We start from the raw sequence: 25646 nt of genomic DNA on the forward strand, positions 1-25646 counted from the left end.
CTCGTCGAAATGGCCAATATCTTCAAATTCCTCAGTTACATTACCACCACTGATCGTGGCGATCACCTACCCCTAAGAATTCACTCAATAGCATTGAAAAAGGTCTCACCTCGGGGCCACCAGGATGGCATTCCACGAAGTCAGTAACGTCATACACAACCAGCACTCATCACTCCTATTGTGCGCTTCTACCTCTGCCTTAGTATATACTCTCGCCGACTTGTTCGCCGTCGTATCATGTGCGTGCTCACGTGCCGAGGCCAACGGCATGACTCGGATTGGCAGCCGCTACTTGACAAGTGACTTCACCAGATTAGTAACAACCAGCGTTAGAATATATGCTCGCCCTCCCAGCCGAGCTCCAGAGTTTCTTCGCCAATTATAGGGGTTTGTATACAAATTTGCATAGAAGTGTTCAGAAACCGACAAGAATTACCCAAAAATTTCACATATTGACACCAACACATGCAGTTAACTATGTACATGTTTTTCCGCACTGGTAACCACAACCACAAGCGAAAATTCCCCTAGGAAGAGAGCCATCTAGAAAACGACTTTTTTCAGCATAAGGAAACTCAACAATAACGCATATGCCTCGTAAAATGCATGCAGCAATAGCACCAATAGTAGACTCATCGCACTAACAATTAATAACATTCTATGATAAAAATCTGTCCATGCTCCACACCGTTTAGACAAGCACTCATTCCATGAGGATACGCCGTTGAACCATGAACACTTCTTAAAAAGTGCATTCTAATGCTTTTAGTCACAATAGCGATTCGTGACATTCGTAGCCTCTAGTCCTTCGTCCTTCTGCAGGGCTCTTAGCTGAGCCAAATGCGTTCGCCATAAACCGTCAGTACCTAATACATCGATCCCTGCAACGATCCGACGCAGGTTCGATCCCTGGTGATACCATTTATTCTATCTAGGAATCCCATGTTCCCGTAATTGACGTGGGATTTCTCATGGTGGAAATCGTCAAAGTCAGGCTGATGATCGAACCACATAATCCACGGCCATCTGAGATGAACCCCGATTCCGTCACCGCGCCACGAAAATACAACCCCAATGAACTACCGTATGCCACTATGATGCCCTCTCGTGCCAAGCACCGCGTATACAGACCACAGCAGGAACGTAGCTGAAAGAGCTTCCATTGATTCTAACACACAACAATGACATTCCGTGGAAAAAGTACTCCGGAAATTCCCAGTGGAATTCGAACACCTCGTCCTTTACTATTGATAGTTTGACGAAGCGACAAGAAGTTGATAACAACTCTCCAGACGAAGCCAACACGCAACCCCATCCCCGGGCATTACAACAGTGAGAGCCTATGAAGAAAGCTCCAGCTCCCAAGGGAACGAAATCTGCTATCACTAGCTCCACTGGATGACAATACCTACAATCCGTCTCGAACGATGGAGATATGCTTCCCCCTTACAATGAGGTGAATGCATTGGGCGCTGGGTATTCGTGATGGACCTTGTGGACCCTCCTATACAGATACGGACTCGCGTGGAATAACCAATGACTGTAAAAAAAGATGAACTCGTTAACTAGTATGAAGTAACTGAAACATGGTACAGCTTTAACCTGAATGACGCTTCGAATGACCTCGCGAAAATATTCAGTGACTTCAACACATTCAGCATAGTACACTGTCACTATAGGAAAAAAACAAGCCCTAACCGACAGGAGCCAGATAATCGACCAACGAATTACGTCATCACAGCACTACATCATTTGAGCTGCAATCTCGAGCTTGGACGGGAGCCTCTCGGGATCCATGTCCACGTACAAGCCCAAGCGGTCACGATGTTGTTGTAAGCAGAAACCTCCCAGCCCGATAAGAGGCACAACTAGGATCGTATTCACAGCGCATCCGCGTAGAAACCTACTGGAACAGTAAAATTCCAGACTTCTCGTCGCGTTGATTCTTACTTATGGAATTTCGGATCCCCAAGTTCCAACCGTCGGGAAGGTTGCAATACCCTCCCCTTAGTCGGGGGTAAGTTGAAATACTCCATAACGTACGCAGCAGTGGAACTCAGCCAGAACGTACAGCAAATCACCCCAGGAACGACGACCACCTATGAAGCCTGGCGGGTTCCTGATGAGTTCCGCAGTTACCATGAAGGTTCTCTCGTCCACATAAGCCAACATAGCCTTCACTATTCCACCGTATACCTGTACATGAGCTGTGCCCAGCCAGGCTGCTCGCCCATCACTAACATCTATTGGCATTAGTGCAAACAACGTAGCAACAGCTACGACCAAGGGCCCAGGGAGAGGGATTTCGGCGAGCACTAGGAATAGCAGCGTCGACCCCAGCAAGTCCGCTAGAGAGCTCCCTGTTGTGCTGACAAGACCACCCTTCAAAGGGTAAATTACGAAATCCAAGGAAGAACGACAAAATCCAAGGAGGTTTGTCGCTCGCTCTCAGCTGTTCGGGTTTCTGGTTGCCTTGTCGGGTTTCGGGTGGGGTTTCGGGTTTACCCTGCAACTTGTCTTCCTTGGATTTTGCCGTTCATCCTTGGATTTTGTACATCACCCCCCTTCAAAGGGACGAGAATGCATTTTTCTACCCGTGACCGTTTAGGTCAAGTCCAAGGGCCAGTGGACATCCCCGTAGGATCGTGGGACCGGTAGCCAGGACTATAAAAAACCCAACGAAGGGAAGTATCACAGCGACAGCCTCAGTGTATCGGTGAAGTTCCCCCTGTAGGGGGCGCTTCTTCTCGCTGCCACTGTCTCTACCCAACGCCCATAGTACACGATGGTGAACTGTACCCAGAGACGAAGATGGCCATGATTACGGGTAGAAAACTACACGCGCCACGCAATTCCCCCCTCTATTGTCCAAAAGGCTCGTCTTGGATGAACTGAGATTGCAAAGGTCTCCAGGTGGAGCTAACGCAAGAGTGAAGGCGGCTCGGATCGTCATGAAAATTCAGTGAGTATGGCCAGTGACCCCCACGCCGCGATCAGGCACTGGGACCAGCGGAGGTTACACTGTGAAGAGAGCATCCTCCTCTACCTGACGTCACGTAGCGAGTCGTCTTGTACACCTTTAACGTTAGGATGGCCGGTAAAGTACCCCCCCGAGGTACTTTACCATTAGGATGAAAATTTCCTTAAAAATATAGCTTGTGAAAGCCGAGCGTCCTAACAGCCTGTTTTTGAGGATAAAGGCATCCTAATATCCTAAATCCTAACGGTAAGGATCCTAATGTCCTAAAGTCCTAACCCAATCTAAGGAAAGGGCCCTTGTAAACGCCGTTAATCCTTAAATTGCATCCTAATGGGTTAAAATCCTAACATTAGGACGCTTGTGAAATAAGCCCCTGAGTGGTCAAATCATTGGAATAACTCACACGAGACCGACGCCTTAGCGCTAGCCGGACCGTTTCGAAAATTGAGTAACTTTCAGAGCGTCATGTCAGAGGTCAACGAGACATTTCTTGTCATGTGATTGTCAGGCCTCCGAGGAAACCGGGGTTGGTTCTCTTCGGAGCTTCCGAACGAAAGCCTAATCGGCATTGGATTCTATATCTCACGAAGAAGATATTTGTGCCTCCAAATTGGCCTCGAGCTTGGGCTGACTGGTGTGTTAATGTGAGCTGGTTCATCGGAGACGAATCTTGCCTAATATCGGCAGCGGCAGGCGTGTGGGTACGACGTTGGGGCGAGTGCAATGCAGTCTGGTACGGACCTTCTCCTATTGGGTGGATGATCGCCATGACTAGGATAGACTATGCGGTTTTGCATGCAGCAAACTCGGGAGTAACTCGTTGGCCGACTAAGACGGGGTTTTTGGCAGAGAGAAGCCGATTCGTGTACTTGGAGGAGTTGGGTCGTCGCTGTCGGGGTCTGCTCAGTGATAAAAGTCGTCCAGTGAATCATCTTTTGCACTGCTTTCATGGGGAAAACGCCTCGAGAAGGCTAACTTAGCCTTCTCGAGGCGATCCACCTTCTCTATCCACTAACCACTGCTAAGCAGTGGTGAGCGATAGTATGGAAAGGCGCCTCGATTGCTGAATAGTACCCAGGGTAAAATTCGGGAGTGGATACATTACGTAGGCTAACACGGGACAGGCGAGTGCTAAAACGCCATTAGTCTCATTGGCGGAGTGAGATGAGGCAGGAGATATGAGTTGGATGTGTAATTTGCAAGTTTTTACGTTGTGTCGGAGAACAACTCGAAGCGAGTGGGTGTATGATACCGCTTTTTGAATAGGATACACTCTGTATCAGCGGCGAAAACGACGAAAGTGCGTCGCAAACTTGATGGTCTCAGTGAGCCGACTCTGCTAGCTTGTTTAAGGCATCCAGGGTTACTACAGGTTGTCCAACACATCAGCTTGGGGGTATATCTTCGTTAGCGTCGGAATGGTTACGCTTCATCTCTAGTGGGAGTAATCCGACGCGAGATCTGGTTTGAGACAAGTGTTTTCTCAGGGGGAGGACTAATGGTCATGGGGATGGTTGTGTGCTGGAGCTGATCGAATTTGAGAGATACATCTTCGAAATGGAGCGTATTCGTTGACTATAATGGATTCCAGGATTCTGAGATATACGACCTGCACGTAATGGCGCACGTAATGTTTCGCACACGTCACCTACGTGATAGGGTTCTGGCTACATATTATGGCCCATCACTGTGACTGTCGAGCACACGAGCATGCCTAATGTCTGTACTAACTTGGGAGCGTTGAACGCGTTAAGGAGAATCAGGATCGTGGTGACCTGCCTCTGAAAAATGATTCTTCATTGGGCTGTTTGGTCTAGAGGTTAAGATTCTGCCTTTGGGCGGTAGAGGCCTGGGTTCGACTCCCAGAACAGCCATGTTCATGCGTGCTGTTGTGAGTGGTGCAGTGCGCGAATCAAAGAGGCGAATCTGGCGACTATGCTCAAATATTCCGTTTGTTCAACACCTCTGAGGATCAGCAAGTCACTCGATGATCGACACGTGACATCGCGATCAACACGATTTCCAAAGCACGACATGCTGAGTGTGAGGAGATCAATGCATCCGTAACATGTCTCAGTCTAACGCATATCCGCCGCAGTGCCTCGTTGTGCATCATAGACTGGCCGCGCGAGAGCTTTCGACCTGCCATTCTCATCAGCCCCGCGCGATCCCTTGCCGAGTCGATCGTCCGAATTAGACTCCTCGATACGAGTTGCCGAATCCATAACAGCGATGGAGTCCATCGACGTCACACTTGCGTGATGAATACTCCCACCTCAGCTGATGCAACATGAGCGAGCTCGAGAAGCCGCGGCTTCACGGACCGAATGGAATCACGCTGTAGTCGTGGATGTTTGTCAGGCCGTTTGCTCGCGAAAGTTCGTGCTTTTGTAGTTTCATATTACTCGTGTTTAACAGTTCTGTGACTAGGAGCGAAAAATGGAAGGATCCATATCCATGCATCTTGTCAACTCGAAGATAAACTCAGATATCTCCCGAGGATGAACGTGATGGGGATATAAACCAGCGAAGGGGTTCCAATGCATCGATGCGGATAGAATCCGTCACGAATAGTTCTTGCTGGACTTTCCTCATGTCCTGAACGGCCAGTGATTGGAGCTTGATATTGAATAGGAACACAAGATACGCCCAGACTTGAACCGACGATCTTCAGACCTATAACTAACCGCTTTACCACTGAACCACACACCCATGTTCCATATGCTACGCATCTTGTGTGCTTCGCGCGCCCGCCACTGTGAGCGATTTGGTTTCTGTGTATTTTACAGGCGCAACTTCAACTCTGTACGTCACACTTGAACTAATGGATCCATCTGAAGTTGACGTGACTGCTGGACGTAAGCGGCCTGCTTGTAAACGGGAAGCTTAATCTCCGACCATTTGTTTACTGTTGCAGTTCCCTCAATCGAGGAGATGGTCTATCTAGACCAACCCTTTGACTTCACGCAGCTGTCTCTCGAACAACTTGAAATCGAAAAACTAAAGTTGGAGATCGCCTTGAGGTAAACAATCACAAGTAAGATGTCTCTACGTGCATCACGTGAACTCAGACAAGAGGAGATTCGGAAAGTACGACTTGACCGTCGGGCACTTGAACATATGAACGCAGCGGCAGCTGCTGCTGTGGCTGCTCACCATCAGCAAAATACTCCTCCCGATGCGCCCACAGACTGAGGATCGTCAACGACCATCGTGTCAACGATAACGAAGACTCGGGAGAATTTTTCGAACTTCCTCTGTGTACTTTATCACTGTTTCTAGTGTGCTGTCGAGTTTAGTACGCGCCGTCATACCTAAGAATCGGCGTATTGGAGTCGTGCAATTCAGCCGTTTATGCCCTGCGCGCCTCTTTTCCACTCTCGACTTCCCTGACACTCGTTATCTCCCGAGTCGATAGCCACCAACTCGCTGAGACGAAGTCATGACCTGCAGCTCTATTCTCAAGAAGGAGAACAATAACGTTGTTCATCAAGTCCATGGTGAGTTACAAAAAGCATCGGCGTTCATGATTTCTTATTTTCATACTTCAGTTCCCAAGCCGCTAGACCCCATCCAGTACGTTGCTGGGGAGGCTCTAAGGGACTTGGCAGACCCAGACGTGTCGGTGATGCTCCTCGACTTGGGTAGGCTATCGTAACACCTCAACGAGCCTGATCCTTTCCATAGGTCAACTTGAGCACCAAATGAGGAGATGGAAGGACTTGCTACCCCGTGTTACACCGTAGGAGCCGACACAGAATAACGGATCGCGAGAGTATCACTTGTAGATATTATGCAGTGAAGTGCAACCCCGAACCTATGCTGGTCAAAACACTCTACCGTTTGGGGTGTAAATTCGACTGTGCTACCATCAACGAAATGAGACTAGTCAGAAATATTCTTTCTGATGATATCGGGACCACCGAGGGCTTCGACGTTCATGTAGTTTCAACCTCTCTTAGTTGCCAACGTGACAACTACCCCTTCAGGAGATGATGGCATCGCATGTTGTTTATGCTAATCCCACCAAGCTGCCGTCTCAGCTCGTTGGTGCTCGGGACTTGGGAGTTGAGTACTTGGTGGCTGATTCTGCCTCCGAGATAGCCAAGGTCATCACTTTGTCGATCACGTGGCCACTCTAGTACTCGTTCAGATCGCCCATCATCATCCTAAGGCTAAGCTGCTCCTACGCCTTGCTTGTGTCGACAACAACGCGCAGTGCCCTATGAGTGCCAAGTTCGGCGCTTCTCTTGGTGTTACTGTAACGGTGTTATTGGAGGAAGCGATGAAACACGGAGTGAACGGTAAGAGTCGTCCTGTTCAGCATACTATATCGAGTGTTGCTTCCACAGTTGTTGGGGTATCGTTCCACGTGGGTTCGGGATGCTCCGATGTGCACTCCATCACCAAGGCTCTGGTTGATGCTCGTGAAGTCTTCGATGCCGCTGCGTAGGTAGACAGGTCGTTTCTAGAGTGGCTCGTAGCGCTTCGGTACAAATATCACGTAGATGATTTTGGTAGACGATACTGAGCGGGGAAGCTCGCCAATGCTAATTCATGTCTTGCTCGTTAGATCACGTTACGGTTTGAGGTTGTCCGTCCTGGACATTGGAGGAGGCTTCCAAGGCGTGGATAGAGAAGGTACCTTGTATCGAAGCTCCAGGCCTTCTCTGCAAGGATCGACTGGTAGGATCTCCGGTAGCCTTCAAGTCGATGGCCACTGTGGTGAACTCACTCCTCGACACTCTTTTTCCCGACCCGGATGATGTGCAGGTCATTGCTGAGCCTGGAAGGTACAGAGGAGCAGCAGGAAGTGTGTTTCCCCCGTAGTTCTGAACTTGGTTGAGGTACTTCGCCTGCAGTCCCTGCAGTTTGGTTACGAAAATCTACTCGAAAAACGTCGTCGTATCGGCACCCAAATTGTCAGAGATGAAGAGCGCTGCTGACATTGCTGAAGAGGACACGATGGACAGCGGTAGCAGCAGCAGCAGTGCTAGTGTTGATGAACTCGCAGGGAAGAACCTCACGTCGCTGACTAGGTATCTCGCGAGGTGGGCTTATCAGTCGCGACATCTCACCTTTGTAGGCTTTATCTCAACGACGGTGTTTATGGCTCTTTCAACTGCATTTTATATGACCATCAGCAAGTGTGGCCAGAGGCTCTCCATGAGGAGTAATGATAGTTCGTAGCGCTGAGAAAATGTGTTCCTGGAATCCCTTCTCAGGAGCGGAGTATGCGGTGATCCGAAGGTCGCTAACCCGACCCATGTGCTCTTCGGGCCGACTTGTGACGGCTTTGATACTATCATGAATGGAGTTACTCATCTTCCTGAGATGGAGATAGGTATTGTGGTGTAGTGCCAATCTTTTCCGCTTGGAACGGTATGCAGGTCATCATCTTCTATGGAGGAATATGGGTGCATACACTACTGCTGCTGCTACTAACTTCAATGGTTTCGACACTCCTATGTACTGGTAATATATTGGGAGGCTCACAGCCCGGGGGTATGACTATTGCTGTGGCAGGTACTACCGAACCACCTTTCATGACTGCTGACTACTCCCTGCACTGGGGATTTTACTCTTTTCTATATTTCAGAGTAGTTCGAGGATTTCAAGGCAACATTGCGTTGTTGTGTATATAGCAAGTGGTGGTGGTATAGCATCGAGGCTTCCCTATACACTAGATCTTGGCTTTCTCGTATCTGAATCGAGTTTATGAGGATTTCAAGCTACTAGTCTGGATTGCGATTAGATATGGGCTCACAATGTTTCATGTAGTGGTATCACGACTGCTTCGCATGCAGAATGCTCCGAGATCAATCCCCGGCACATTCGCCAATACGCGTCTACCTGTTGCAGAGGAGCCGACGATTGCTTCCAATAATACGAACGGGTCATCAAGAATGAGACTCTATTAGCTAATTGGGCGTGTGTAACACGTTAGCATTCAGCCAGAGAGAATCCGAGGATTATCTCGAAGAGTTATACATATGTGATTAGGCTATCAGCCACGAGGGCGGTAGAGACTAATTAAAATCATTGGGTGTGTGGTGTAGAGGTATCACGTCTGCTTCGCATGCTGAAGGGCCCGAGTTCAATTCTCGGCACATCCATTTAAATCGTGTCGTTCCCGTGTCCATCATACAGAGGAGCAAACGGGCATCCATTACGATAGAACAGATAAAAAGATTATTCGTTTCAGGAGCGATGGAGACTATCCCGGCTCATGGGGTGAGCGAATCGAGCCATATTAGTAGATGAATAGCCTCAGAATTGATGTGAATCACTCACCCCTCAAATCGAGCGATCATTCGGGTCTCTCAAGGAGCACCCTGTCCAGTAGAGCCATCAAATGAGTACATAGAGCTAGCGAAGTTCTCAACTGCGGACTAGAATTACGAGACTACACCTTTTCCCAGCCAAGTTTGACAAGTGAACACGCAAGTTTAACCGCGTTGCATTCAAGAATGTCAGCGTGCTACACAGGTTTGACACCTTCTCAGATGTTACATCTAAATTTGCCAAAGTGACAAGCAAGTCTGACACCATGCTGAAATGTTACATTCGATTTTGACACTATCAAAAGCAAGTAGCCGGATGGAACGCTAGGTTAAGCGTTAACCGGGTAAAACCACTGGGTAGCGACCCCACGGGGCAACTATTCAGGCTGTAAGTATGCTCAGAAGCTCACCCCCACTAGTCGGGCCTATATCTAAGAGTAGGTTACGAGCTTATCACTCGCAGCGTTCAAAATGTTCGCACCGCTTCAGTGGCTAGGCTTTCAAAGCCCATCAGATGTTCGATCTATAAAGAAATCTTGTAACAAACTTGTTTGGACGTCTCCTCCACCTAATCTAGCGGTACAAAGACCTCACTCGAAAACACAACTCGAATCAGAGCAAAATTACAAGCCTCGGAGATCCAAGCTCAAATATGGCGCTCTTAAAATCAAAAGTTATAACTGAGATGATCCAAGCAGCACACTGGGAGTCCCCCGAGTATGCGGAGATAATCCACAACGATGCCAGTCACTCTGATCCGACTTGCAGTAGCCTCGCCCGTCGAGGATCTGCAGCTTCGAGATCTGCATTAGTAGGAGTTATCACTGGAGGTTGTAAATCTGCTGATGGTGTATCTTCCATGGTCCCCCGTCGACGCATCCGCATACGCTGTACATAACGGCGATGAGCTATAGCAACTATGACGGCCTCGATTGCATAGAACTGAAAGCTGATAATTCGCCTCCAGCAGAGTCCTACACCACTGGTCACCTGATAAAGTCCAACGAAACCAACCAGAATGACATCTCCTGCACTTCCCCAGCCCAGATTGATGCCGAGCGGCGTAAGTATCGCAAAGACCATCAGAGCTGCGAAGTTGATCGCGGCCAACCATGGGCTGAAAACCAAGAGTCAGAAAGTGAACGGAGATTCGAATCATACAGGGATACCTGCAAACAGGGGAGTCCTCAACTCCCTCCGAGTCCGCAAATAAATCGTCATCTTCATCCGAATCGGACGACGCATCTGACCGTGCTCCGAACGATCCAAGGACCTGTAGTGGGAAAAAGATGCTGGAAGGATAGCGGCCAGACATGTACCTCCCATGGGCTCTGCCGACCGCGACTTGATCGAGAACCTAGTAAGACGAGAAAGTGGTCACCCCGATACTAGAGATGGAGGACGTACCAGTGACCGCTGCTAGCCATGCCACGTCATGACTCTCTCCTTCCACACAAGCCTGGCCAGTCTTGCATATCGAACAGAGGAAGGGATCTGTACCAGCCGGCCTTAGACCTGATCGAGGGACCCTCAACAGACGCATCACATCATCGACCATCATACCAGTAAGACGGGATCGTAGGGCCGTCATCCTTTGATTCTGCCTCCACTCCGCCCAGCACCCTCGATGAACGTGAGCATAGCATCGATCGCAACACGGGACGAGCTCGCCACACTCACCCTCGGGACCCTAGACCACAGAAGGGCTCATCATCCCGCACAGGTGTTCCATCGAGACCAACCTCAAGGCATATAAAGCACATTCTGTCGGTGACTGCCAGGTTCACTGAGGATGCTGGAGTCGATACCCTCGGCGAGCCTATGCAAGCTATTAATAAACCGATCGCCACGATGCTAGTGCATGCCTATCGTAGTGCCAATTGCTCCACAATCAGTAGTATCCGTCTCAGTTGATACGGGCAGCAAGAGACCATCTTTATCAGACGTCTGTGAGCCACTAAAAGGCAGCGAAAGTGCAAGTCCACTATTGTCATAGACAACGAGGAATCACCCATTGTGTTGGTGGGGAGTAGAAGTGCCCATGAACCTCTGCATCTCGATACTGTGGCTCTCCTCACTAGATCGATTGACAATAGGCGACGCTGATGAGGAATCATCACCGCTCAAGAGGGGCGTCCTAGTCGATGCCGCCCCTTCCTGACCGGTACGCTGGCTCATACAAGTAAATAGAAACTGAGATCCATCCGATCCATTGATTACTGAAAATTACCACTTCGACGGATGCATTGGTTGAAAGCAAACACCATGAATGGTAACAACCACAGACCCCCAAAGAGATGCATTATCTCGCCTGTTCCCTATAAACGGTACTCGTGCTGGCCAATCTTTACCACAGTACTGTCGCCGTATGGGAACGTCCACTTTACAACCAGCGTTAATAAAAAAAGAATATAATATTGAATTTGCCGACAGTAGCAACAAAATTTGAACAAATTTGTCACACCCAAGAACACGACACTTGGACTCATCGAAAGCCGTCACAAGATAATGATCATGTGTCCCTCACCTCAAGCAGTCTTAGACCCACCCCGCTTCCCCTGGTCTCGTTTCCATTGCCGATACCACTCCACTGTGGCTCGTATTCCCTCACGTAGAGATACCCTAGGCGTGAAGTTAAGGATCCTCTTCGCTAGCTCCTGGTCTGCGCTGGTCATGAACACATCGCCTGAGGTCATTCGATCACCACAGAAAAAGATCGTAAGATGCACCCGGCTGAGTCGGCATCTGCTGAATCACCGCCTTTCGACCAAGCTCAGCCTCTATTGTGTCAATAAACTCATTGAGAGTGTGACAACTACCGCCTCCCAAATTAACTAAGGCAACCTCGAGACGATACCAACCATCGCACATCCTACCTTGGATGACGCCCCTTCCGTCAGGACGCTCTAGTCGGTCAATAGCACTCAGCACTCCCTCTACTATATCCGATATATATGTGAATTCGCGTACCTATGAGCTCATCACAAGCCTAGAGACTATCAGCAGCAGCCAATGCTACCATAGAGCCATCCCCGAACTTGGTGATGGGACGCCCATTTTCTATAGCGTCGATGAACCTGGCAATGCAATGGACCTTGTTTGAATCTTGCTCGGGGGAACCTCGGATATGCAAGATACCACCCTACTTGAAACAAGCCATATCTGGACGTCCTCTGGGACCGTAGACGGTGAAAAACCTATCCGTAAAACGTGATAATATACACCACAGCGCGGAACAACCACCTCAGCATAATTATGTCCAGTCCATACAGATGGGCATAAGTCTCCGCGAAAAGCTCACAGCTTCGTTTCGTGGCTGCGTACTGAGAGATAGGCTTATCAGCCGACTCGGAATTCCTGCGGGAACTAGAGATCCTTCTCTGACATGTGCAGATCCTACTCCTTGAAGGGCGGGGTAGATGAGTCGCCATAGACGCTTGACGAGCTAGCTGCCACGACTTTTCTGGATAACAACGGGAAAAGAGCGGGGTGCCGGGATCGAACCCGGGACCTAATACTTGATATTCCGCTTCCTCGCTAGTTCGAACACATTGACCGTAGCCGTGATATTAGCAGCGACAACCTCCGCTGCATGATCGATAGAGTACCGCACTCCCGCCTAAACTGCCCGAGGTGAGCTCATCGAGATCACCACTACCATCCTACTTGTGCTGCCAGGTGACAAATCACATCCACCTCGTGCCCAACCTTATCCAAGACTCCCTCTATAGCTGATGCATTGGTGAGGTCGATACAGTGGAATGCATACAGAGAGCCAGCGCCAATCTGACGGCGATATATTACATCGTCACTTACACGTCAAACACAGAGTAACATGCGACGGACCCTCCCCGACCCTGTTGCCGACTACCTCCTGTGAGACTATCTCCAGTCGGTTCAAAGCTTCCTTTTTGATACTCACATCATAATACTCATTCAGTGAGTCCACACTTGTTACTCTGCACCCTCGTCGAAGCTGACCAACGCGGACTCGCTACCTCTGGACTGCACGGCAACATACCAACGCCTCTGCGACATGCGAGCCAATGAAGCCCGCGCCTCCAGTGACCAGCACATGTTGCGACATAACGGTGAATGATTTATACTACAACGACACTTCACACACGATCCTGCTGAACTCCACCCATGCCGGGGTGACAGAAACTCTCAAAGACACAGCATTCACACAGCATGCTGACAAGCACCTTCTTCTGATGGATCTGCTAGATGATCAGAATTCTCCGTCATTTCCTTCGATTCTCCGCTCCGCCGCCTCACCCGTTTTGGCTTTTCTCTATCCAGTTTGTGCAGCCGCCTGCAAGTGATATAGTCGGAGCCATCCTATGATCGCCCGAGTGGTACTTCATAATATCATCAGCGTTGCATATCCCCAGCTTCAGCTCACTAGTCTTAGGCATCTTCTTCCTATTCATCATCTCCTCCACCCCAGAAGCCACCGGTTTCCTCCCCACAGTGGCAGCAGCTACCACTGAGTCCCCCTAACACGCCAAAGCCCTCTACCATCCGACAACCCTGGTGTGACCTACCTTGCAGTAGAAAGCTACAAAATTGCACTTGTCAACGTCTCCTTCAATATACACATCATCAAAATGCTCCGACTGCTCTCGCCCTCCAGTATTGCCCACATACTGCAACGACCGACCAAATAGAGTCGTCCAGAAGAACGTACTCGTCGTATAACTACGAGGAACCTCTACGTCATCATCTGCTTACGCATACACTACGGTTGGGAAGAGCCTGTCATGTTGGCAGCCGCCACCCGTCCCTGCTGCATTGCCACATCCCAGTGCTGTACTCGAGTGAGATCACCTAAATCAACCACTAGTCGACAGGGGATCACCGACGATGGAGATAAAGGAATATATGTTTGCTTTCCTCAGCTGAGCTCAGGTGTTTCCTCACTAATTATGGAAGTTTACACCAAAATCCGGTATCAATCAGAATCTCCCTAAATTTTCACAAAATTTTCACAAAATCTCCACGAAAGTTTCACGAAATTTTCATATTTGTCATTAACACTATTTTCCGAAACTGATTACCAGTCTTGCCGTCTGGATAGCTAGCAACATCACCAGCTGCGAAGAGGCTGTCACTACTATTGCCATCGGGCATGACCACAGCTAGTTGGCAATCCGTTGGTACCGAGCCGTCTGGCTGTGGGGATAAACACGTTATAGGGGAAAGGGCAGCAGGAGGCTCACCAGCAGGTCCACGCCCCTCAAGGGCTCAGTATTGGGGTCGGTGCCGATCCCAACGATCACAACATCAACAGGGAGAACCTCTCCATCAGTCAGCTCGCAGCCGTTGACCGAATCCCCACTGGCTGCCTCGCCATGCAGATCTAACAGCATACGTCCATGGACACTCAACGACCCAGGTTCAAACCCCAGAGGCTGCATTATTACCTTTAGTGTACCGAAAGAGGCGGACTTCCGAGTTGCCATAATACTTCATCTTACTAACAAGAAAACTATTAAGTTCTCCACACCTTATTAACGCTCACTTAGCCTCCAACCCAGAGAAGAAGAAGCGTGCCACCTTCCGCCCTAGTACCCGCTCCAGTGGGCGCCTGTCATGACCTGGGGTCATAACCATATAATAACACTGAGCTCAGATCCTTACCAACTATAGCGATGTCCACGCCCTTGTTCTCGAGAGCACTGGCCATCTCCATTGCGATGAAACCAGATCCAATTATCAGCACCTATCCAGGGGGGGGGGGCAGAGTACATCAATCTCGTGCTAGGATGTCTGCTGAGACACCTTATGACCAACTCTGAGACTGTCTGCTATTCTGGTGGCATCCTCGGCAGTCCGGAGATAGTGAACGTTGCTGGATGAAAATTTGCGCATGCGTGCAATGATGGCCCGCCTCACTCTGCATCCGAGCCCAGTATGTCCGGGACCACAGGATCAGCACCAGCAGCGTAGAGGCACTTGTCGTAGTCCAACTTGAAACTCTCCCTACTACAATACCAATGCCCTATTCGATGGCCATACCGCCACTATGACCCTTTGGGCCCCTCCATAGTTATGCTCTTCCCTACAGCGTCAACACTAACAACCGTACTGCTAGTCAGGACTTCGATCCCGTTTCTGATACACTACCATCACTCCGTGAATTCGATACCATACAACTACTTCGCATAAAAGTCTGGTGTCCTCAAATACAGCTTGGCCGGGTCTCTGGCAGGATCCAACCGTTTCGACAGCTCCGGCCGATCGTACGGCACGTGGGCCTCACGGGTGACCTGTGGGAAAGGTTGGTCAAAGCCTTCACCAGACTAGAAGTATCGAACCAACCATGACAATCCGTCCAGTAAACCCATTCTGCCTCAAAGCCTCGCACGCCGATGCAGCTGCCGCACCCCCACCCACGATAGCGAACACTACATCAATACTTCCAGCAAGGCGACAGGCAGGTACCTTATAGTGTCACCTTGCTTATTGCGAGGATCACGCTTAGCCATAGGCACCGGCTCCCCCTCATGCCATCTGTCCCCCTTGGGTACATCCACATATACCCTACCATCCTTCCTCTCCTCGACTGAGAGCACATCAGATGTCTGCTACCACAGTCTCCTCCTACTACCCTTATAAGAACAGAGGGCATTCAACCCAGGGCCCCTTACTGGGACTCCTGTCGTTATATCGTAAGTCGCATCGTGCTGATAAAAGTTGAGACTAGATTCATATATGTAACTAGGCTCCCTACCTGTGGACACGTCACCGTATTATTAACGAACAGTCCATCCTTCAAGTCGCACCCTTTATAGGTGCACTTCGACCCAACAGCATACAACTGCCCACTGTGGGACCGAGCCAGGAGTACCTAGCCATGATCATTGGCCAGCAATAGCAGTCCTCTCACACACGTACAGAGTGCCCTTCCTCGACCACCAGCTCATATATCTCACCTGGCTGGAAACTAGACCCATGCCCAACTTCCACCCACCGACCACCCTTGGAGAACGTACCTAAATCCTCAAATACCAAATGAAAACTGGATGATCCCCTACGTCTACTGCTTTCGCACTCTACACCAGGACTCGAGGCCCAGTTCGCCATAACAGCCGCTGCTGTCATCGTCCCTAGTACTCCAAACGTGGCAACTTCAGCAGCCCGAGGCCAGCTCCATCTACTGCCATCCGCCACATGCAGGCGTGCCTTCGTCGATACTCGTACCAAAACCCTCGCCAGACAATAGTCCAAGGCTGTTTTCCGAAGACTGGATATCATGAGGCCAACTGATGGCTACCTCTCCATGAGCAAATCGACAGCCCCGAGTGTATAACAAAACACATAATGCAGGGACATGGCAAACCGACAAGGGCAAAACTATGAGAGGCATGGCCACGACTGCACTATACTTGCTAAGTAACAAGTGACACCAACAGCATCATCGACGTCCCCTGAGGCCTGAGGGAGCACCACCCACCCCAAGGTAGCATGAATCGAGTCACCATCGATTCGGTGGTGACATCGCTCGTCACCTGAGCTCCAACTGACCATCATCATTAACATCAATGCCGACCTTAGAAGCCCCGCTAGCCTCACATGCACAGCTATATCGACCCTACCTGCTGTAGTTTTCGAGGTACTGCATACACTTCTAAAGCGCGCTGAAGCTCCTTGCTGCTGCTGGCCTTGGACGGTGAACATGTCCAAACTGACATACCCGAGATGCAGTATTATAGACGAAAACGCAAGAGCCTTTGGGAGATTGGGTTTAAGGATCGAAGTATAACAAGTATCAACCACGAATCAAGAATAATCCTACTTAGATGCGTGGATGCTAAGAGCTCTGTATGCTACCGATGCAACACAAATTACCGGAGATGGTAACAGTCAGAGACAATGATGGATTAATCTGTAGACGGCCACCACTATCAATAATAATCGACTTCGACGAGGAATGGTATAGTTAAATCACGACTCAGCCATAGATACTACACAGATCGGGCCAATAGAGACAGATTGATCCTGCGAGAGCAATTACACATAGAGAGCTGAGTGTGAGAGATATACAAGCCACCTCCCTCGTCGTTTCAATGACTGCAACGAAAGGAGGAGGAGCAGCAGACGCCTTGCCAGGCGACTGAGGAAGACACTAGATAACAGGAGCTTCAGACGTTGCCACCAGGTAGTCGGAGTGTTGATACCATTCAGCACGGCGAGCGCTAGCTGCCAGCACCCTATTGTACCAGTTGTCACCTGCACACTTCAACTGTTTCGTGAAAGTGTCGTACAAGGGTAAGAGATAGCGTGCGTCATGGGAAGCATAGACGATAATACCCGGATGCAAAGGGCGCTCAGTGAACACTTTATAGCTGCCACCATGCTTGGGTTCAAAGAGCGCCTTGCCAATGTCGTTTATCCTAGTCGCGAAATCCCGCAGTTCAGGCTGGACAAACACTTCGGACTGAACAAGGCATTTGAAGAGGCCGATGACGTAGCGTACGGTGAGGCCTCGTGCCCGTCGTAGAGCCACCTCAGCCAGCTGGAGATCGAAAACATTCTGAGGGGCCACGTTGAATTGGTAGTAGAGGGCATCAACATCGTGACGAGGGTCGTAGAACACTTTCTCTATCAAAGTATCCTCCATAATAGACTTCAGTGACGTACCCGTATGAGTAGTAGCATGGAAGGCGTGGAAGCCCAGTCTAGTGATATCGACTACATAAACACTCTTCGGGTCGGACGACAAGCACAGTTGAGCCAAACTCATCGCTCCATCTCGGGACAAGTTGAGGCCCTCAAAATCCATAGCCATCGCCGCCTTCTCCCCAGCCTCAGCCGCCTTACTCAAATCCGACAGCTGACATAGTAGATTCATAAGCGAGCCGAAGTCGTCAACAGAATAAACTCTGAAGTCTGCATCAACGAAATCATCATCCTTATCACTAAGGCAACACCCCAACTCTCCAGTGGCCGGGTCCACCACGTAGTGATGATAAAAGCCACTCAAATGCTGATACAGCCTTTCCTCCTCCGTTGCTGGCGTCAATGACATCGCCACCGATATTCTCTTCCCTTTTACGACACCAGCTTCTATGTATTTATTCCAAGCATCCTCAGCACTATTAGCACATATAGCCTGCAACCCGTCAGTGAATCGAGCAGTGCGGGCACCGGGGTACTCGACAAGGACGCGGACCTCATCGACGGGGTGAGAGAGCATCCATAGCACAACCTTCTGTATGAGGAAAGTAGAGCATACTTGTTGTGATGATGGTGATACCCCTGGAGATTGTGGTGATGTTATTGATATTTGATGAAAGAAGCTCATGAAGAAGTGATAACACATCTCCCTATGATTCACTAAACCGACCATCTCTGGCTGCCTCCTATTACCATAAATTGGTACCCATTGATCAACAGCCCTCATACACGTAAACACAAACTTCGCAAATAAATCCCTAACCTCTGCCTCTACCAATGCCTTCTCCGGCTCTGATAACTGCCCCGTGCAGCTCAGATCCACTTTATTGAGGTAGCTTTCCGGATCCGCATAATAGTAATTCAAGAGCAGTTCTTCGACCTGGGCATAGTCCTCCACTGCTTGCGGAATATCACTCAGTTTCGGTGCCTCTAGATGCACCCTGAGGCACTCGGCGATAGTAGCAGCAAGAAAACTCTCCAAAGGCTCCACACGAGCATCCCTAACTTCCCCCTCCATCTGGCTCGCAGCTACAGGCCGATTGGTCGCCTCAGTCGCAGTTGCCTCGGTTGATTCTGAATTACCGGAGGCCATGCCAACCTCCACAGCAGCTTGCGTAGTCGTCATGGAGGTCCCACCATAGTAATCACATTCGTTGGCGAACGACCCCACAACAGGACATGGTTGACTAGGAAGCGACGAGGCTACTTCTCGTACGTGCTCCTGTTGCTGTGAGTACTCCCCCATAGAAACCGCCCGTATTGACGCTGTCGAATAGCCTTCTGGAATAGAGATTGCAGCTGAAGAGGAATACTTCCGTGTCGACATGAAACTACACGAGATCGGCAAATCTCAGCGGCAACAAAAGTCAAACACGACAAGCTCTTGCAGTGACGATAGACTATAACAGAGGAAATAAATAGTAACATAATAGCTGCATCTGGCTCTCCTACTACTAAGGCTTATCCCGTCCAGTGATGCCCTGGACGTCGTGACTTCTTATAGAAATACGATGGTACAGAAATAAACTGATGATCAATGGACTGCCGCCGCCCATGATGTGAAGGACCGTGTACCGACTTGATATAAAGTCGTCGTTGATAGCATCATCATTATTCGGTCACACTCGACACCAACCAAAACGCTGGTTCCTCGAAAGGCAGCATAAAGAGTAGCAGAAATAGACCGTCAGGACAACAACTTCCAAGTATCAATGTCGATCAAGGATGGACGTAGACTCCACCACCAAGAAACCCCTTCTCATCTGGCTATAGCCTCCATCACACTAGGGGATGCCTCAGCGTTCGGCTCCCCAGAAGTGTACTCTTTGAATAGCCATAAGGATATGATCACCAGAGACAGATAAAACCATGGTCACAAACTATATGTCGGGCGCTTCCGAAGTGGGCTTAACATACTCAACATTCTTGTACCATTGAGCCCTTTCAGCGCTGACCTTGCAGACTCTCTCATAGAGGTCGTCGCTAGCCTCATTCAGTTGCTTGGTAAATAGGTCCTTCAGTGGTAGTAGATAGCGAACGTCATGAGAGGCATAGACGATAATGCTAGTGTGGAGTGGTCGCTGAGTGAACACTTTGAAGCTACCGCCATGCTTCGGCTCATACAGGGCCTTGCCAGCATCGTTGATCCTCCGTGCGAAATCCATCATAGCCGGCTGAGTGAAGAGCTCCGGTTGGGCTATAAGGCATTTGAAGAGGCCGATGACGTAGCGTACGGTCAGCCCGCGTGCCCGTCGTAGAGCCACCTCAGCCAGCTGGAGATCGAAAACATTCTGAGGGGCCACATTGAATTGGTAGTAGAGGGCATCAACGTCATTGCGAGGGTCGTAGAACACTTTCTCTATTCGAGCATCCTCCATAATAGACTTCAGTGACGTACCCGTATGAGTAGTAGTATGAAAGGCGTGGAAGCCCAGTCTAGTGATATCGACTACATAAACACTCTTCGGGTCGGACGATAGACACAGCTGAGCCAAACTCATCGCTCCATCTCGGGACAAGTTGAGGCCCTCAAAATCCACAGCCATCGCAGTGGGCTTCCCATTTGACGCTATCCTCTCCAATTTCGATAATTGGTAAAGTAGATTCATCAGCGAGCCGAAGTCGTCCACCAAGTAAACTCGAAATTCGCTGTTGACGAATGACGCTACTTTATCACTCAAACAACAAGCAATTTCCCCCGTGGTCGGATTCACCGTGTAATGATGGAAAAAACCACTCAGATGTTGGTACAGCCGATCCTCTGCCGCATTGCAAGGTTGAGAACCCATGATCTCGATACACTTACGCTGAACCCGACCAGACTCCAAATATTTCCTCCATGCATCCTCAGCAATACCAGCGCACATAAGCTGCAAGCCGTCAGTGAACCGAGCTATTTGGGCACCAGGGTGATCGATTAACACCCGTAGATCCTCCATGGGATGAGAGAGCATCCATAGAACAACCTTCTGTATAAGGAAAGTAGAGCATACTTGTTGTGATGATGGTGGTATCCCTGGAGATTGCGGTGATGTTATTGATATTTGATGAAAGAAGCTCATGAAGAAGTGATAACACATCTCCCTATGATTCACTAAACCGACCATCTCTGGCTGCCTCCTATTACCATAAATTGGTACCCATTGATCAACAGCCCTCATACACGTAAATACAAACTTCGCAAATAAATCCCTAACCTCTGCCTCTACCAATGCCTTCTCCGGGCCACTAAGACTTCCCCAATTCCCATCTGTCGGCGACCGCTGATTCAGCATCGCACTCGGCTCACTGTAATAACAGCACACTAAAAACTCCACTAACTGCGAATAATCAACCGCTGATGCCGCCTCTGTCGTTCCGCATTCCAAATGGGTCTTCACGACTTGGGTGAAAGTCGCAGATAAAAATGGATAATATGGACGGTCTTGTACGCCGCCCTTCATCGGTATTGTCGCTGATCCAGCACTGCTGGGCGTCCCTAACGTTTGAGAAACTTCTATACCAGAAGCGACGCTATTTTCTGGCTGATGCTGCTGCTGCTGTTGTCGTTGTTGATAATGATGCCGATTCCGTCCGAACTGACGTCGACGTCCATTCTGACGAAGACCGTTGTTTGAGAGTCCACTGTTAGCCGATGTAGAACTAGTAGTCCGTGAAGGCGAGCCGACTGGAGGAACAGTCCTTGGCACTGTTGCTGCAGTGGTCATAAAGAAAACAACCACCGCGAGTGACTGCAATTATGAATTATGAGGATACTACAAGTGATGCGATGCGGCATCAGCTGAACATGTCGACGTATCTTCCATTTCCCCTGTCATCAACACTCTTCACGTGAGCTCCTTCGTAACGACGACTCGATCAGCGTTGCGCCCTTTAGGGCGTTCGCAAATGGGGCCATTTCCTATCTAATCCGCATCAATAGGAGATTTTAGGATTTTTGGATCAGCCGCTGTTGCTGTACACGCATCGCCCCAGACAGACAAGACGAAAATGTTAAACATGGCATGCTTCGCTCCGCCTTCCATTCCGCTCCCGCGCCCGCGCTATGTCGAATCGATCATTAACACCTCTGTGCAAATTTGCTGCTGAAACCAACCATGCAGAACGATCAGGGAAAGATTGTCGACTTGTACATCCCTCGTAAGTGCTCCGCCACTAACAGGATTATTGCCGCTAACGACCACAAGTAATTGGGATCGGAATTTGAGTTATCGAGCCTTACGTTGTGGTGCTTTTCATGGTCTCATCGGCCTGAGCTGATTTGTAGTCTAGCACTATGTAATCGCCCTATTGTTTTGGCATGGTGGCTTCTTCTACTGAGCTGTCCACCACTGACGTTAACCAGTGATCATTAGATGTGTGTTATTGACGAGTTCTCTTAGGTCGGCTCAGTTCAACGTTGCCGTTGTTGACCCCAAGACTGGCCTTGCTACTGGTGAATTCCACCCCGTCTGCATTGCCGGCTACATGAGGAGCAAGGTAGTACACTCGACGAATAAGTAGTCCGACTGGTTTTCCTATTCCTTCTTTCAGGGTGAGTCTGATGCTTGCGTCAACCGTCTCTTGCACGAGAAGAACATCCTCTCCTTCGCCGAGTAAAGTACTGCTCTACGACGTATCGGCGAGTGATGGACCTTGTTTGTTCCTAACGCACGGTTTGTTGCAAGCAGCAACGCAAGTCACATGCTCTGGTGTTGAGTTAAGGGACTTGTGTTCGACGACGGGTGGAGAAGATGGTCACCGGATGTTTCGAAGACCTCATGCGTTCTACGTACGTTTGCGGTTCAAAATCATCCAAAAGTGATAACCAAGTCTAGCGGGTGGCATGATGAGCTTCTGTTATGATCTCGTGTCAATTGGCTAGACCACAATTCTATTTTTCTGGCGATGATGATTATCTCTAAATCTGACACCTCTTGTCCGAGCACAGACCATGTGCGCTGAACACAAATGAGACGAAGCTGAGCAAGTAATATTATATTCGAGAGTATGATGAACTAGCGACCAACTCGGATTCCCCTTCCTTAGCAGCTTCGGTTGCTATGAGGCCAACCTCGCATTTTCTGACTCATAGTATTGTTTGTTGCCTGTGATGATTCTGTGCTATCAGACTAGAGTCTCTGATAGAATCTGATGATACTCTCTCAACGCACACTGAGGCGTCAACTGTTCTTCGGATGAAAGGAAACCACATTCATCTCCGTGTGAGTTTCGCGGTTATATGCAACTCGTCCCACAACTACATTTTCAGCGGGTGGCATCAGGCTTGTGTGTAGCTGCGTGTCAATTGGCTGATATACAATCTATTAGCTTCTATGATGATTTCTCAATAATTCTGACACCTCTTGTCCGAGCAGCTATCCCGCCGCGATGAACAGATATGAGAAAATCTGAGATACTTAATGACTTTATGGTGATGATGATAAGCGACCATTTCGGATTCCCCTTCCTTAGCAGCTACCGTTGCTATGAGGCGACATTCGCTTTTACTGAACCGTTAGTGCAAACAGCCAATGATGATACTGTGCAATCAGACTAGAGTCTCTGATACTAAGTGATTATACCAACTCGCATTATCTGAGGCTACAAAGAGTACGCAGTTCGCCTGCTGATCGAGACCGGCCGGATGGGAACAAATTATTCCTTGTGATAAAGCAATCTCAGTACATTCAACGTCCTGTCCATGTAGGAGATACATATTCGGCACTCGACAACACAACAATTCGGGAAAGACATGAAAAACTTATTCATTGAATAGAGCACATTCGTTTGCAATTACGACAACGTTCATTACTATCTCCATTACCTGACAGAGAACAATGATCAATAATAGCAATCCAACAGACAACTCACTTGGGGGACTATCTCGGGCGCCGCTCGCAATAAGATAGGACCGCGAGGCTTCAATCCTAGGTGAATACCAGGGGGTTGGAACTCGTCGGTCATCTGAAGTACTCACTACGTATTCAACGACAGAGGGACCTACCTTGCTCGGCAGATCGTACTGATCGGTCTTCAGCCGCTTCAGCTTCAAGCCTAAAAACGATAAAAATAACAGTGAGGAAGCCGACATGACTTAACCGATTTATTCGGTCCCTGAGATCTTCTATTATGGTCTTCTGCCTGTCAGCCTCGTCCCGTGCTTGCTGCCTTTCATCTTCTACATTCCGTAACTTCTGGCATTCACTCTCAGCTCGCAAACAACCTGGTATGAGGTCATGATGGCAACAAGGACTTCTGGATGCAAAACCTACGTTGGGCAAGCAGTCGAGCATTCCGCTCCTTCTCGACCCTCTCAGAATGTTCAGCATCAAAGTCACGGCTCAGCTTCTCATAATTTTTCCGCATTTCTCTTTGATTCGAGTCAACGAAGGTCATCCTAACCATCACGCCGGTGAGAGCAGCATCGTCAGCTTATATTTCCATGCTACAGCTCTCGGAAATCAACTCGATCAGGATCTGATTCCGGCGAGAACCCAGTGCTCCCCGAAAATCCTTCCTGGTTGTTGACCGGTGCCATACCTACCAACACGGGAAGGGAATACCAAAAATACATCGAATACCGAAACTGCAACACGCACAAACATGCTCTAACTCATCGATCCAAGATGACGAACGGTTTACTATTTGTACCGACCACGCACGGCGATGGTACTAGTCGAGAGTAGCATACCTTCGGTCATTGCCAGGAGAAAGGTCTTGAACTCTTCAACTTCCTCGTATTTTTCCTTCAACGCTGCTTTCAAACTCTCGTTTATTTGCTCACGAGCATCCAACTGTTCGCCCAAGGCGGAGTTGCGAAGGTCAGAGTACCTGGGCCACTTCTATCGGCTGAGGAATGAACGTACGGCTTACAGAGGCTCACAGGCATCACAAACTCGGACTTTCGCTACAACACCAGGCACCCTGACAAGCACTGCATTTGGGCTTCGCCGATCACAGCGTTCAACGATATCGATTTCGCTCAGGGTAGTGACACAATGAGTACTCACACGACTCGGTGTTCGCTGCACTGCGCGCAGACCACTTTTCCGCAATGCCGACAGTGATGCTTCCTTCTCGTCACCTGAGCATGGCTAGTTTATATCGGACTATGAGTGAATGATATGGCGACTCGTCACTCACCGAAAACGCCTCGTGGCAAACCGAGCATGCCGTGACCATTTCGTCAGGCACCCAATGGGCTTTGGGATCAGCCGGCACGAACTTTTGCTTGCTTATCTCCTGAAAGCTTATGACAGTCAGTGTCCGGATCGTGACAAGCAGTGTTACTTCATCACTAGCATAAAGAGCTTCCTCTTGGTCCATGATAAAAGAATGTGAGAACAAGTCAAGAGCACTGCGTGTTATTCGATGATACTCACAAGAAACCCGTCCCCGGTCAGCTAGTACGGACCCGACTGACTACCGCGACTCAACTCAATCCTCCATCTATTCGTTTCTGACACGCATTACCACGGACGACTATGAGCATGACAATGACTACTATCAATAGCACGACTATAGAGGATGCAGTAACGGCTTGAAGCGAATGTCATTGATGAGGGTTCCACAACGTACGGATAGATGACGGGGAATTCGGATGCATGTCACCGCAGGCGACAACTCAGCAGGGGGCGGAGGTTCCCAGCATATAGAGCATCACCGTTGCGGTACATCAGAATGGGAATGAATAACACATGATCTCTGCCATCCAACAC

At 49.2% G+C, this 25646-nt stretch overlaps 9 protein-coding genes and 3 non-coding genes across 12 annotated transcripts; 5 read left to right on the top strand and 7 right to left on the bottom strand.

The window, feature by feature from the left end:
* Nucleotides 1-765: 765 nt before the first annotated feature.
* On the bottom strand, nucleotides 766-2253 carry Pmar_PMAR012651 (hypothetical protein; the record flags this gene model as incomplete). The annotated part of the gene is made up of 6 exons (XM_002787824.1): nucleotides 766-866; nucleotides 920-1026; nucleotides 1451-1540; nucleotides 1748-1903; nucleotides 2072-2196; nucleotides 2242-2253. The coding sequence occupies 6 exons, from the start codon at nucleotides 2251-2253 to the stop codon at nucleotides 766-768; spliced, it is 591 nt and encodes a 196-aa protein (XP_002787870.1).
* A 2529-nt stretch (nucleotides 2254-4782) lies between these two features.
* Pmar_PMAR012652 lies at nucleotides 4783-4854 on the top strand. The gene has a single exon. It is a non-coding gene; the product is annotated as a tRNA-Pro (tRNA).
* Nucleotides 4855-6422: 1568 nt separating this feature from the next.
* Nucleotides 6423-8605, top strand: Pmar_PMAR012653 (Ornithine decarboxylase, putative; the record flags this gene model as incomplete). Its single annotated transcript, XM_002787825.1, has 14 exons — nucleotides 6423-6480; nucleotides 6532-6624; nucleotides 6668-6722; nucleotides 6769-6922; nucleotides 6970-7089; nucleotides 7134-7284; nucleotides 7333-7429; nucleotides 7554-7621; nucleotides 7671-7773; nucleotides 7828-8019; nucleotides 8067-8153; nucleotides 8206-8324; nucleotides 8371-8455; nucleotides 8507-8605. 14 exons carry the CDS (start codon nucleotides 6423-6425, stop codon nucleotides 8535-8537), a joined length of 1413 nt encoding a protein of 470 aa, XP_002787871.1. The 3' UTR covers nucleotides 8538-8605.
* A 141-nt stretch (nucleotides 8606-8746) lies between these two features.
* Nucleotides 8747-8818, top strand: Pmar_PMAR012654. Its single transcript has one exon. It is a non-coding gene; the product is annotated as a tRNA-Ala (tRNA).
* A 206-nt stretch (nucleotides 8819-9024) lies between these two features.
* Nucleotides 9025-9096, top strand: Pmar_PMAR012655. Its single transcript has one exon. It is a non-coding gene; the product is annotated as a tRNA-Ala (tRNA).
* Nucleotides 9097-9730: 634 nt separating this feature from the next.
* Pmar_PMAR012656 (hypothetical protein) lies at nucleotides 9731-11279 on the bottom strand (the record flags this gene model as incomplete). Its single annotated transcript, XM_002787826.1, has 8 exons — nucleotides 9731-9787; nucleotides 10255-10381; nucleotides 10434-10537; nucleotides 10584-10621; nucleotides 10672-10779; nucleotides 10828-10954; nucleotides 11007-11092; nucleotides 11276-11279. The coding sequence occupies 8 exons, from the start codon at nucleotides 11277-11279 to the stop codon at nucleotides 9731-9733; spliced, it is 651 nt and encodes a 216-aa protein (XP_002787872.1).
* Nucleotides 11280-11792: 513 nt separating this feature from the next.
* Pmar_PMAR012657 (Protein capI, putative) lies at nucleotides 11793-13351 on the bottom strand (the record flags this gene model as incomplete). The annotated part of the gene is made up of 9 exons (XM_002787827.1): nucleotides 11793-11950; nucleotides 11994-12234; nucleotides 12284-12341; nucleotides 12411-12461; nucleotides 12508-12621; nucleotides 12783-12883; nucleotides 12931-13050; nucleotides 13136-13240; nucleotides 13286-13351. The coding sequence occupies 9 exons, from the start codon at nucleotides 13349-13351 to the stop codon at nucleotides 11793-11795; spliced, it is 1014 nt and encodes a 337-aa protein (XP_002787873.1).
* A 187-nt stretch (nucleotides 13352-13538) lies between these two features.
* On the bottom strand, nucleotides 13539-16223 carry Pmar_PMAR012658 (disulfide oxidoreductase, putative; the record flags this gene model as incomplete). The annotated part of the gene is made up of 17 exons (XM_002787828.1): nucleotides 13539-13763; nucleotides 13812-13965; nucleotides 14010-14094; nucleotides 14325-14439; nucleotides 14487-14626; nucleotides 14691-14743; nucleotides 14789-14864; nucleotides 14908-14989; nucleotides 15049-15118; nucleotides 15163-15249; nucleotides 15298-15381; nucleotides 15427-15536; nucleotides 15589-15674; nucleotides 15725-15832; nucleotides 15878-15953; nucleotides 16001-16117; nucleotides 16203-16223. The coding sequence occupies 17 exons, from the start codon at nucleotides 16221-16223 to the stop codon at nucleotides 13539-13541; spliced, it is 1689 nt and encodes a 562-aa protein (XP_002787874.1).
* A 1172-nt stretch (nucleotides 16224-17395) lies between these two features.
* Pmar_PMAR012659 (conserved hypothetical protein) lies at nucleotides 17396-18466 on the bottom strand (the record flags this gene model as incomplete). The annotated part of the gene is made up of 1 exon (XM_002787829.1): nucleotides 17396-18466. The coding sequence occupies one exon, from the start codon at nucleotides 18464-18466 to the stop codon at nucleotides 17396-17398; it is 1071 nt and encodes a 356-aa protein (XP_002787875.1).
* Nucleotides 18467-19826: 1360 nt separating this feature from the next.
* Pmar_PMAR012660 (conserved hypothetical protein) lies at nucleotides 19827-20885 on the bottom strand (the record flags this gene model as incomplete). The annotated part of the gene is made up of 1 exon (XM_002787830.1): nucleotides 19827-20885. One exon carries the CDS (start codon nucleotides 20883-20885, stop codon nucleotides 19827-19829), a length of 1059 nt encoding a protein of 352 aa, XP_002787876.1.
* A 1142-nt stretch (nucleotides 20886-22027) lies between these two features.
* On the top strand, nucleotides 22028-22629 carry Pmar_PMAR012661 (Ribosomal protein, 40S subunit, putative). Its single transcript, XM_002787831.1, has 3 exons — nucleotides 22028-22132; nucleotides 22329-22425; nucleotides 22480-22629. The coding sequence occupies exons 1-3, from the start codon at nucleotides 22044-22046 to the stop codon at nucleotides 22543-22545; spliced, it is 252 nt and encodes an 83-aa protein (XP_002787877.1). The 5' UTR covers nucleotides 22028-22043; the 3' UTR covers nucleotides 22546-22629.
* Nucleotides 22630-23689: 1060 nt separating this feature from the next.
* Nucleotides 23690-25254, bottom strand: Pmar_PMAR012662 (zinc finger protein FYVE domain containing protein, putative; the record flags this gene model as incomplete). Its single annotated transcript, XM_002787832.1, has 10 exons — nucleotides 23690-23752; nucleotides 23800-23892; nucleotides 23933-23982; nucleotides 24023-24151; nucleotides 24201-24325; nucleotides 24378-24468; nucleotides 24620-24759; nucleotides 24802-24852; nucleotides 24939-25012; nucleotides 25072-25254. 10 exons carry the CDS (start codon nucleotides 25252-25254, stop codon nucleotides 23690-23692), a joined length of 999 nt encoding a protein of 332 aa, XP_002787878.1.
* Nucleotides 25255-25646: the final 392 nt, after the last annotated feature.

This window comes from Perkinsus marinus (genome assembly GCF_000006405.1).
Source record: "Perkinsus marinus ATCC 50983 genomic scaffold scf_1104296929318, whole genome shotgun sequence".
Lineage (NCBI taxonomy): Eukaryota > Perkinsozoa > Perkinsida > Perkinsidae > Perkinsus > Perkinsus marinus.

What these genes read in the sequence shown, in the direction of transcription:
- Pmar_PMAR012661 (XM_002787831.1), top strand. Translation starts at nt 22,044, where the DNA reads ATGCAGAACGATCAGGGAAAGATTGTCGACTTGTACATCCCTCGTAAG. An exon ending in ATTGCCGCTAACGACCACAA is followed by an intron (nt 22,133 to 22,328) that starts GTAATTGGGATC and finishes GAGTTCTCTTAG; the next exon opens with GTCGGCTCAGTTCAACGTTG. An exon ending in CCGGCTACATGAGGAGCAAG is followed by an intron (nt 22,426 to 22,479) that starts GTAGTACACTCG and finishes TCCTTCTTTCAG; the next exon opens with GGTGAGTCTGATGCTTGCGT.